Genomic DNA, 12184 nt, shown 5'->3' with positions numbered 1-12184 from the left:
GAAAGAGAGAGGGAGATGAGTAGTTAAGACAAAAATGAAAAAAATACACCCGAACATTCAGAATGAACATTTGGAATATTTCAGAATCAGAAGAAATGTTTGAAACTGTAGGTCTGTGTATATATATGCATTTCACCTAATGATTCTATCTATGTTTAAAGCATAGAAAAAAACTAGGAGAGGGGGATACTGGGAAAAAAAAAAGGAAGAAAACAACAGTTGTTTTGTTATACTTATTTTTTGATCAACCAAGAGACGGACCAAGAGGAAATTGAAGCAAAAAGATAATGTAGAAACAGGAGGATGTTCCATAGCTAGGTAGACACTCACAAAAATAATCTTAGGAGTGCAACAGAAGGAGAGATAAAAGGAAATACATATGCACCAGTATAATCCATATATGTTAACTTAGCTCTGGCTAAGTTTGAATTTATTTCCATTGCCCAGGTCAGTTAATCTACTACCACTGTTAGTGACTGATGGCTTAGAAAATCTCTGCCTTTGCAGCTGTGTGTGTGTCAAGTATGGAGTCTTTCTTCTTGCAAGATAAATACAAAAAGAAACTAAATCTCTACTCTGAATGAAGGGCAAAAGGGCATGGAGGGGTATAAAAATTACAGCATCACAAAGCTGGAGCAAGCTGTTCTTTCTGCATTGACCACAGGCATCTTTATTTTTTGCACTGACTATTAAAGGGGATTTATTTCCATTTTTTAAGAGTATTCACCTGGTTATAACTCATCTTTTGTAAAGTACCTCATCAACAACTTCACTGCTTCTAGTTAACTTCCCTCTATATCAAGTCTGACAGTTATTTCACCATTCTGCAATTCCTTGACCCTTATCATGAACACACTGTTAACAAGATACCTACCAATACCTCTCTTTTTCTTTCTGTGTACAAGCTGATTTAATCTGAGCAATGAATACTCTGCAGTTATATGTTTTCAGATTTTTTTTCAGAATTCAAATGGACTGTGAAGGAAGAGTCCAAAAAGTTGCATGATTTCAGACCCCCTGGTTCCTCATTATGGCCTTGCTGATCTGCACTGTCTATACATTTTTATCACTTGAAAAAGGAAAGGACAAAAAGATAGAGAAATCATAGTACAAGCTAAAATACACACCAACACACAAATGTAAGTACAAGTGTAAGTATTGGTGCATTTCAGCAATAGTGTAATATGAAAAACTAACACATACAGATACACAGCTTTCTCTTGTTTCCTGAAAAACATTAGGAAAGATAGATCCCTCTCAGCATCTGCTTTTCTTTCTTCAAGTCAACAGCTACAACTGGAATTAAACACCACTAGACAAAGAAACAACATCCCTTGCTTTACATCAAGCATTTCCACATATTTTTATTGTTTCCTGTTTTTCCCCACCTTGTTAAATGAGCCACTGGGTGACCAGGCAGCACTATATCAGTGTCCACACGACCAGACACGTAAGCCATCCCCTGGGGATTCCTCACAGCAGAAAAAAGCTGCCTTGCAGAAGTTAGTTTCTTCCACTTGAGCTTTCCCTCAGATGCGAGCAGCCTCTCATCTCTAGAGGGCACCCAATGAACGCAGCTCTGGGGCACAAAGCATCTTCCTGCAGGCTACAGGATTTACCACTTTCAACCGACTTCTCCCTTTTGTCTCTAACTGTGCTTCCAGGCAAACCAGTGGGGCTGGAAAGGTTTGGATCATTCCAGTTACTCTTTTTCCAGCTTGTCATGTAAGCTTGTCCAGAGAACTTCCACTAACTACTCCTTTCCCTCCTGCCAAATTTAGGAATGGCCATTTGCACCTCTTCGAGCAGGGCCCCCAAAGCCCCTTACCTTATGATGACAAACATTACCAGAGAGTTTCCCACCAAGCCGACAACGAAGACCACTGAGTAGACAGCAGTGATGATGATGGGGATGACAGGTGAGATGCTGGTGTGGTTGTGATGGGTGTCCCCGAAGGCCCCAGTGGTGTTGCTGTCATAGTCCACCCAGCCCAGGAGCCAGCTGCTGCTGGTGCTGGGGGGATAACAGGGCCCTGGAGAGCAGGTAGAGTCTGGCTCATCACGGAAAATCTGTACAGGGGCATCCATAGGGACACTGCTGCTGCAGGCAGGAGGGAGACTGGGATGAGAGTGCAGACAGCAGGCAGTCAGTACACTGGAAAGAGGGAAGAGAGGCAAAGAAATAGAAGTGCTATCACAGGACATTAGGACCTCCAAAATTTGTCCATGTTAAGGGGAGCCCTGCTTTGACGGGAACTGTAATTTGCCAAGTAAAGCCAATCGCATTCATACTAATAATTACAAGTTTTACATGTCACTGTCTACTGGGTAAGTGTTGCTCCTCCAGATGCATAAGGAAAGTTTTCCTCCACTTTCAGAGATTGCACAGAGAAACAAATCAGATGGGAAACAGCTCAGATACACCCCCATGCTTTAACCCTGTCTCTCCCACCCTCCACATTTTAAGTCAAAGAGTATCCTAATGATAAGGGCTCCTTACTGCCTAAGCTTAAAAGGGGGGGGGGGGGGGGAGAGAGAAACCTACCACCTTTCTGCAAATCTGCTTTGACATCCTGCCCTGAGTTATTTTTTTCCCAATCCCATACTTGCTTCCAAAGAAGAAACACATTAGTGAAACAAAATACCTCTTTCAGCCTGCGAAAAGGAGTGGAGTCCTCAAACAGCTGCTCTTTGCAGGAAAAGAAAAGAAATAAAGCAGCTCCACTTGTCTCCTGGAAATACCACCGACCTTCTAGGACTTTTGACCCTGAGGCACCTGCGCCTTGGGAGAGGCGTGCTGGCAGCGGACGCGATTCCCGGGCAGGAGCTGCGATGTGGTAGCAGAGGTTGCTGCTGTTCCAGCTCCCACCACTTCGCCTTTTCCCTCTCCGGCTCCCTCTGCCTCCCCCTGGCTCTGCCAGGGCTCCAGCAGCACTCTGCACTGATGCACACACACGTTCTCCGCTGCCTCTGTCCCTGCAGCACAGAAGCTCACATGACTTCTTTCTAAATACTGAGAGGCAGATAAATTAAAAGAAGAGCAAAAAAAAATATGTTCTGCAACAAATGAATGCTTATTTTTAATACACTTTTCTAAGTTGTCTTTCTTTATTTCCCTTGCACTTTCAGGCCTCAAGCAATGATCTTTTCTGACTTATTTAATCCCACGTGCTTTTACAGAACAGTGGATGCTGAATAAAGCAGGAATTTTCAGTTTAGATGCCTTATCTGATCCATCAGCTCTTTCAGCTCCATCACTGTGCATCCAAAACACTTCTTGCTGGGTGGCTATGCCCCTGTTCCTTTACACCTGCAACTTGGAGGAAAGTCAGAGGCTGGCTACCAAGGCAGAGAGGAGCATCCCAATTACTTTCCTTAATTTATTCAAGCTGTCCCACACTGTATGAGAAGCCAAGAATTCCCTGCCAGCACTCTGATCTCCCCAAGTTCCAGCTGCAGCCAGGGATGGGGAGAGAGTGCGCGCAAATATAACAACACTCAGAGCTTATCCCTAACATACTCCATCAAGCAGAGGTTGGAAATGCACCAATCTGGGTTCAGGATATCCCTTAATTTGCAAACAGAGCTTGAAATCTCCACCAGGAGTCCCTCTAAATGGCAAATTGGAGAGGTCAGGTGAGACCCAGAGTTGTTCCCAATCCCTTGGAAAAGGTGGGGAACAGCCAAAGCATGCTGCAGAAAAGCAGGTCTCTGTGGCAAAACCAAACAATTGTGCCTCTCTGGGCATTTGGTGAAACTTAGGTGGCTGAGAAAGGAGCTCATGGTCCTCTTGTTGAGTGTCTGTGACCAGGCTGTGGTTTATATTTCTAAAACATTTTTTTTCTAAACCTATAATCAAGATGAGTCATTATGTCAGCTGTAGACTCAAAAATCATGAAGGAGGTTTAAGATGTACAGATCCTCTTTCTTAGAGGCAGAGGCTTGTGCAAATACAGTGATGGCTTTGACTCCAGTCACAGCTTTCTCCAGAACATCAGCATCTGTTCACTATCATCTGCATAGAGCTGTCTAAAAGTTTCACCCTTACATTATGTAATAAATTGCAAAACATCAAACACATGACAAAAACAACCTCAAGCCAAATATATTTTAAGGATCGAACATAGACATGGGACAATATTAATATCTTGGAACATAAAGGGAGATCCTAACATAAAATGTAACCTCCATCCTGTTATCCTCTGTAATCCATGGGCTTTTGCAAACATACTAAAGGTAATTGCTACTGCTACTTCTTCGCATATATATTTTTCCTTGGCAATTTTCAACTTCTTGTTAACATTTTACTTGGACTTTTCCACATTCTGGAATTGAAATATACAGGAGGGCTGTAAGATAGCAATATTTTAGCATTCATTGATAATTCAACTATTCTGAGCATTCATTCTATATGGATAAACACCTTAAATTTGAGCATATACATCTACAAAATAAAATGGATTCTAAGGGTTAGGCTGAATTGTGGGAGAAAAAAGCAACAGTTTGTCACTCTGTAATTGCTACAGCTGGATCAGAAACTTCTATAGGGGGAAGAAAAGTCTGCCATTGCTCCACATAAATCTAAAGCGCAGATGATGTAAAAAAACTCAGTAAGATTAATAGCAGAGCAAAAGCTTTTTCGGGCATCAGTGGCTGGACAGTAAACTACTCTTTCTCTAGTTAAATTCTGTTCTGAAACTCTCCGGTGTTAGAGAGCAACCTTAGAGCTAACACAAAAAAAGTTGTGTTCACAGCTACAGTCACTGAATCTTAATGGAGTGTGCACTGCAACCACATGACACTGGAATAACATGAAGTTTGACCACAAGACTGCAAACTACTGGGTGAGCCAGAGACAACATTTAAGTTACCTTGTGCTTTCTGTCTGCATGTGCTCCATGTTGGAGGCTCAACTCTGACTCTTGGTAGCTGTAGGCCTTTGCAATTCAGTAGAAAGAAAACACGGGGGTAAAGAAATGCCTTTTCTTGAGAAGGGCAATGAAGCTGGTGAGGGGTCTGGAGCACAGGCCATTTGAAGAGTGGCTGAGGGAATGGGGGTTGTTTAGCCTGGAGAAGAGGAGGGTGAGGGGATACCTTATCATCCTCTACAACTACCTCAAAGGAGGTTGTAGTGAGGTGGGGGTTTGGCCTCGCCCAAGTAACAAGCAGTAGGATGAGTTACACCTCAAGTTACACCAGGGGAGGTTTAGATTGGATATTAGGAAAAATTCTTCACTGAAAGGATTATCAGGCATTGGAATGACTTGCCCAGGGAAGTGATGGAGTCACCATTCCTGGAGGTATTTAAGAGACAGGTAACTGAGGTGCTTAGAGACATGGTTTCACAGCGGACAGGTTATGGTTGGACTCAATGGTCTTTTCCACACAAGTGATTCTATGATTCTGTGATTCTTCTGAAAGTCAAGTCAAATTCTTATAGACTGTTAAAAATAATCTTTTCCTTTCTTATGTTTGCTTTCTTGATGAAAACTTTGATATCTGGATTATCAGCAGTAGCTAGTCTCACCACAGGTACTGGAAACACCTGCAAAGACATCAACAGAAGAAAACAAGGGCAGAGGGAGAACCACAGTCCATCACGATCTTCCTCTCCTTCAATACGTAACTGCTCAGTGCCTCTCTGCCCTTCCCAATAGCCCTGCAGTAGAGACCAGGAGTCTCCAGAAGGGAGGGAAGAGAAAGAAAGGGTTTGCAGGTGACCTAATCCAGTCTGTGCACACATGGATGCCAGATGTCCCTGTTCCCTCTGTGGGACTACATTAGAAAAAAAGGCCCTGTCCTTTCAAAGGAAAGCAAGAAAATATTTAGGGAGGGCAGACATCCCAAAAGCACAGTCTCACCACTCAGCTACAACTTTCCTTCAGCACTGTTGCACAAACCTGTGGCTCAGATGCCCTCAGATTTTTTCACTACAGCACTGTTGAATCAGTGTTCACCTCACTGGACTTTGGGAGACACAACAGAAATCACCTGGACTTTTTAAAATTAAAATACAAAACTATATATCAAACTATTTCAGGAGCATTGTTTTAGCTGTGAGTTCCAGCCCTCAAAGGTAAAGAAATACCACACTCAGTTGTCCAATACCCAGGCACTATAGTACACGTGCATTTACACAACCAGGTCTTTTTTCCCCAAGCTTTCTGCTGTATTCATAGATCAGCTACACAATATTGCTACATTTCAGTGGAAGGATAACCATAAACTGGAAATTTTGTACCTGTAAAGTGTTTTCTTTTGCAATTCTAGTGAAATTCTTTGAATGAATAAGGAACATGAGGGGAGGGAGATATATGATATTTAACAATAGCAGGTAGGAAGGACTTCAGAATTGCCCTTTTTATTATCAAAAGCTGAAATAAAGAGCTGTCCCCATCAGCACAGTGCTCCCAAAACCTTGACAATGTGCTGGGACATTAATTCAGCCCTGACTCAGAAGTAAGAATGAACCACACTGAATCACTGGCACAACTCTGTGCAGCACCCGCGCACCATGCAGAGACCCAGCTCCATCCCTCCAGCACAAGCGGGTTTTGAGAGAAAGCTGCTTAGTTGCCAACATTGTCTCTTGACATGACACTTTCTAGGTTTGAGTTGAATGTAGAGAACAGGGCAGACCTTTAAGTTCAATCATGAATGGTAATACTGGATACTTTGATACAGGACCATTTGCAGAGGTCACTTTTTTATTCTAGATGTTGGGAGAGAGGCCAAATAAGTTAAGTAGAGCAGTCTGTTGAGATACCTTTTCTAGTTCATAATTGGTTTTATCACCTTGTTGACCAAAGGCTAAAATAATAGTGAACCTGAGTAAAGGGAAGAGATGCTGGAAACATATTCTGGTGGCTCCAGTTGCCAGGGAAACAAAGTTCTCTTGTTTCTCTGCATCCAGAAATGTTAGCTCTCTGTGTGAATGCAGCTCTCAGGAAATGGTGTGTTTTGTCCTCTTCAAACACCAGCAAGGGAGAGGAGCGGGGAAAAGAGAGGCAGGAAAATATGTGTAATATGGCTTACTGAACTGTTTTTGTACACATATTTTGATCATAGCAGATTAAATCTTCAGCATAAGACTGATAGTGTTGATGGCAGAAGTTTATGTTACATTTCAAAATAAATTCTTAGTACAGATCTCCACTGTCAGCATCAGAAACCAACCTCATGAAACCCTGAGCCCTGTGACAGCCCCTGTGGCCTGTCCCAAGACACATCCATCTTCCATGGGAAAGTCCTTGGGAGGGCAGGGCAAGACCTGCCACCCTCAAACTGCTAGCTGCAGGATGGCAGGGGGCAAGTGTTGAAAGGTTTCTGACCCCAGGACTTAAAAAAAGAGGGGTGTCACACAAACAGGAGCTAACTGGCAGCAAGGAGGTGGGTGGCTGGGATGAAGGAGTTCAGCAGTTCATAACATTATAACAGGAGGCCATCTGGTCTGCTCTGCTGACACCCTTTCACTCCCCAGCTGGCTGTGGCACACAGGCCAGCACTTCAGAGCAGGGACAGAATTGTCACACCAGGTCATCACTTTGCCATCTTCCCTGCATTTCATTTTGTAAAGGCCCACAGTTGGAAGTTTTATATCTTCCTGAAGCACACTGCAGCTGTAACTCCCAGAGAAGATGCAAGGATGCTGAGAGCAGCTGAACATTGGCTGAAGAACAACTTTTAGCACCTCTTTTTAAAAGATAACATTGTAGTATTCCTCACATATCTGTAGAACAGATACATATATCTGGTCTGCAGACCAGATCATCTGGTACAGGTGGTTTTTTTAACAACAACAAAAAAAACCCACCAAAAAAAAAATCCAAAACAAACAAAACCCAAAGTATCTCTAATTATTATTATCAATTACTTCTCTTGTGGGGCACTATCAATTAATCATCTTTCACAGCAAGTTGACTTTCCAGCATGTGGAAGCGCAGTGCTGCTGGTAGCTGGTATCTGCTCTAGGGAGGGAATGGGGATCAGCTCACACAAACCAAACTTCCACCTAGCTTTGGCTCTGAGACACAAGATGCTGTTGATCTCATTGATAAGTTTTATGGGAATAAATAAAATTCATTTTAAGATTAGCCTGGTTGTTTCTTTTTGGCATGATCCCAGTGGATTGTGTGGGATAAGTACTGACTTGTCCCCAGAGAGCTCAAGCTCCTGCAGAGCCTTCTCTTTACCTTTTTGACAAGAAAAGAAAGATGATTCATTTTCAGAAGGTAAGAACGGTGTTGATTATATGCCAATGATACCCAAATCTTAATCTTCTTTGCTTCAGACTCAGAATTGTTCATTTTTCTGATGTACAGCAGAAGTAAGAATCAGACATTCATAGACTGAAAACAATTGAAAACAAATGGTGTAGCTGAAGTGAGAGAAAAGCAAATTTTAAATACACAACCCCTAGACTTCGCCCCTCCCACCTCCTCTGCCTCCTGATTTTGGCATCTTCATTCATACATAATTATCTGCTTGAACACAACAGTGTTGTGATAGAAAAGGGGTGAATTTAAATTTCTGAATTAGGGGTTCTGCCTGCACCAACTAAGCCAGTCTCTGCTGACTCCTGGATAGAGTGGGGATGTGTAAAGCTCCCTGAGCTTTCCCCCTCCTAATCCAGCCCTACCTGTTGCTCAGTTAATACCACAGAGAACCTACCTGAGCTGCAGAAGTGAACAGTGTAGTAAGGGCAATGCTGAGAGTGAAGAGTATCAGGAGAAATAAGGAGTGCAGGAGTGACGTGAAGGAGGGATTATTTAAATAAATTATTTGCATATGTACCCGTGGCACACATGAAACAAACCCTAAATTACTTGAGGTTATTTGAGTTTAGTTGAGCCTCACCGAACAAAGGGTTAAGAAGTGGTAAGTCATTACTCAAACACAAGGGTTGCGGAGGGAAAGCCCAAAAATGTCTCAAGTCGCACAGAGCACACCCGGGAAAACACGACCCCCGCTACGAGCCGAGCGTGGAGCCCTCCGCCTCACCCCCGGGAGGAAGCTGCTGGTGCCCGGCCCCGGCGCTGTTTGCAGAAGGAACAGCAGAGGGGGTCTGTGCCATCCGGGAGAGCAGCCGCCCCCACTCTTTGTCTCTCCCGGCCGGGAGGGGATCTTTGCTTCGGCCCTGCGCGTGGGGAATGACTCTTGCAGCCCCTCTGCCCGGCACTGTCATGGACCCGTATTAATTTTTTCCTCTGGTTATATTCATAATTACTCAGCGGTGACAAGCAACAGAAAGGCACATACGTCAAGCCTTTTGCAGCCATTTGCTTCAGCGTTGTGAAATAACAACATTTGTTAGAAGATAAAGACAAAAATACATTTAAGATCGTGTATAAAATGCCACAAAGAGGACAAACGGGCATTTTACACTGTATTGTTTGGTGCTGTTACTAAACTGCAGATTGTGTGGAAGTGAATCTGAGAACTCATGCCAATGTTTTTCAGCATATGTGAGTGCACTTGCTGAGACGTTTGTTTAAGTGAGTGCAAGGATAAAATGAGTATGGGATCTATTTGTCAATTGCTTACAGACAAGTTGGGTATCAAACTGGAAAACCCACACTTCACTTAGAAGGATACTAAAGGAAATACCAAAGTCCAATTTTATTTACTGTGTGTAAGGCCACTAAATTCAGTAATACTGCTCATGGAGTAGAAATACCAGGCTAAAATTTCCATTTCTAAAAGACGAGAAGAGGAAGGAAAAGAAAATCACTAGAAAAGTATAACACAGAAAATTGCAAGAGCAGTCCAAGCCAAACATAACCCACAGAGGTAGGAAGTGTTGATGAGGTATCATTAGTGCAAGCAAGTGGCACCAAAAAGAAACATCCAGCGTAAATTAAGACTTTGGCAGAGGAACAAAGATAATCGTCAAGGCTTAGACATATTACACTGAAGTATATACCACGTGACTGTGTTTTCTTCACCTTTTTTTCTGATTTCACCACTTTTACTGTTAGTATAACTGCCTATTATGGCAAATTATCAGCGTATTCATAAAGTAAATGGCAGTAAGGCAGTTCCTTTTATTTGAATAAATTAGAATCCCATACCAGCTAATTTTCCAAAGTAGTTTTCAATTGTGGAAAAAGAAGATTACTAATTGCTTTAGGTTGCTAATTGCTCTACGTTCTGAAGGATTTTTATTTTTTTTTAGCAAATGCAAAGATCCTTTGAAACCTCAAGAATAGAAAATATTTTAATGCTCAATGGTTTTATTCCTATTATTTCAATATCATGCTTTAAGTTAAGACATCTGTGTGTTTTTACTGCCTGTGACTTCTTACTTGCACTGTCATGCAAAGTGGCAGAAACTGCAGCTTTTTAAACATAGGAAGAGTTGGCAAGTCAGGCATTTTATGCAGCTGGCTGTTAAAGATGGAACAACCTGGGTTTTATCCACAGAGGCTGTTAAAGGACAAAGCATTAAACATGCTTTGAAGTGCTTACATGCTTAAACATGCATAGAAGTGCTTATTATGACACAAACAAGTCACTGATTAGCTTTAGAAAACATGAGGCATGCATACAGACTCCCATGTTCCTGAAAATGTATCGCTCTTTGGCTCATTTCCATCCTATAAACAGAAACTCTCCTAAGAAACATTCAACTTAGAGCAACTGAGCCCAGCAACCAGCTTCTTAACCAAATATGCAATTTCTAAGAAATGCTGGCCAAGGGAATCTGTCCTTACCGGGTTCCAACAGTAATGTGATTGGTTTCATCTGGAAGATTCATATATAAATTGCCAGTAGCAATTAAACCTCAAAATTCTAGTAATAAAAATTAAGTATTTCAACAAAAAGGAAAAAATCATCTCACTAAATTATTAGGTATGATTTGTCTTACTTCAGTCATTCAAATCTGAAGTTTTGACTGTAGATTTTGAATGACATTTACTGTGAATTTTACCAGGTGTTTATAGGATGTTGTATAGTTTAAATCCACACAATGCTTGTAGAATGCTTAATCTACCTCTTGAATTGATGAAGAGTTAGGAAAGTCACAGAAATTTTTCAGATTAAATTTATTGTTTTAGCAGCCTGCAATAAATTCAGACACAACTATGGGACCTCTAGCAAGATAGGTTTATTGTTTATGATGTTAAAATTGATGTGGAAGAGATTAAAAGTTATAAAGAAAAACTTCCTCGAGATAAATTTTGCCCTACTTTTCTGGAATACTCAAGTGAGTGTCACAGGATTAAAGTATTTACTACAGCACTGCAAAAGCTGTATCCTTCTAACGCTCCATGGCAGTGACCTGCAGAGTACTCTTTCAGAAAAAACAACGTACATGTGTCATATCAGAAGAGACTTTCAGAGACCATCCTAGACAATTGCAGAGATGAATCCTAGTGCCAAGGAAATGAGGGTCTCGGTTTTATAGACAGGTCTATTGAGTGCAAAAGGACCGTGATAAGGTGTTCTTCTTTATGCTTTTCAAAACAACACAGGATACCTCTTGTTGTTGATTTTCCTTCCATTATTAGAAATACCAAAACTACAAGACCAGCTATTAAGTGCTGAACAGGATGAAAGAAGAGAGAAGAGCTATTCTTCTACAGGAGAGGTGACACTTTAAATTTTGGATATAGTCTGGATGCTACAAGAATGGACCATTTGAAAGTAGGCAGAATCAAACAGAGGCCTCTGTTTTTGTACCTTTGTTGCCTCTGAAAAAAAAAAATGGAATGAGTCCATGAAGAGTTACATTCCTGGGTTTCTATAGGTTTCATGGGGGGCGGAAGCAGATAAACTGTTCTTAATTAGATTTTCTCAGCTTTTTCGTGTCTATGGCAACAAAATAACCAGGGGTCTTCAGAGTTCATGGTCGTCCCTGCTGTTCTGCCCAGCCTCACTGTCAAGATCACCCCTGGAACTGCTTCATGCTAGCACAACGGGTTTTAGGTGAAAGCCCTCCTTTGCAGATGTTGCCATGGAAGCTTCTTTGTAACTCAGCTCTGATAAGCCTCTATTGTGAAATTACCAGCTGGTGGTTTGGCTCAAAAAGCCTACAGTCCCTTGGCTCTTGATTAATCTGAAGACCTGTGGTGTGTTTCAGCTGACACTAGTATTGTGCGCATGTGGTTTGCCTTGACTTGTTAGCCCTTCATTCAAACTGCTGCTTTTTCTGGTCACTCCTTCTCCCTGTAATTCCTACTCT

The 12184-nt window shown here is 41.9% G+C and overlaps 1 protein-coding gene across 1 annotated transcript in view; it reads right to left on the bottom strand.

Moving 5' to 3' along the window:
- The window catches only part of LOC104547466, a 9527-nt gene extending 7439 nt beyond the window's left edge, over positions 1-2088 (bottom strand). Inside the window, exon 1 of the mRNA XM_010193164.1 lies at positions 1829-2088. Within this exon, the coding sequence (XP_010191466.1) occupies positions 1829-2088 (260 nt within the window). The remainder of the gene's footprint in view (positions 1-1828) is intronic.
- Positions 2089-12184: the final 10096 nt, after the last annotated feature.

The sequence above is a fragment of the Mesitornis unicolor genome, unplaced genomic scaffold, assembly GCF_000695765.1.
Source record: "Mesitornis unicolor isolate BGI_N332 unplaced genomic scaffold, ASM69576v1 scaffold971, whole genome shotgun sequence".
NCBI lineage: Eukaryota > Metazoa > Chordata > Aves > Mesitornithiformes > Mesitornithidae > Mesitornis > Mesitornis unicolor.
The sequence above is the reverse complement of the archived record's forward strand: the minus strand, read 5'-3'. Positions and strand labels throughout refer to the sequence as shown.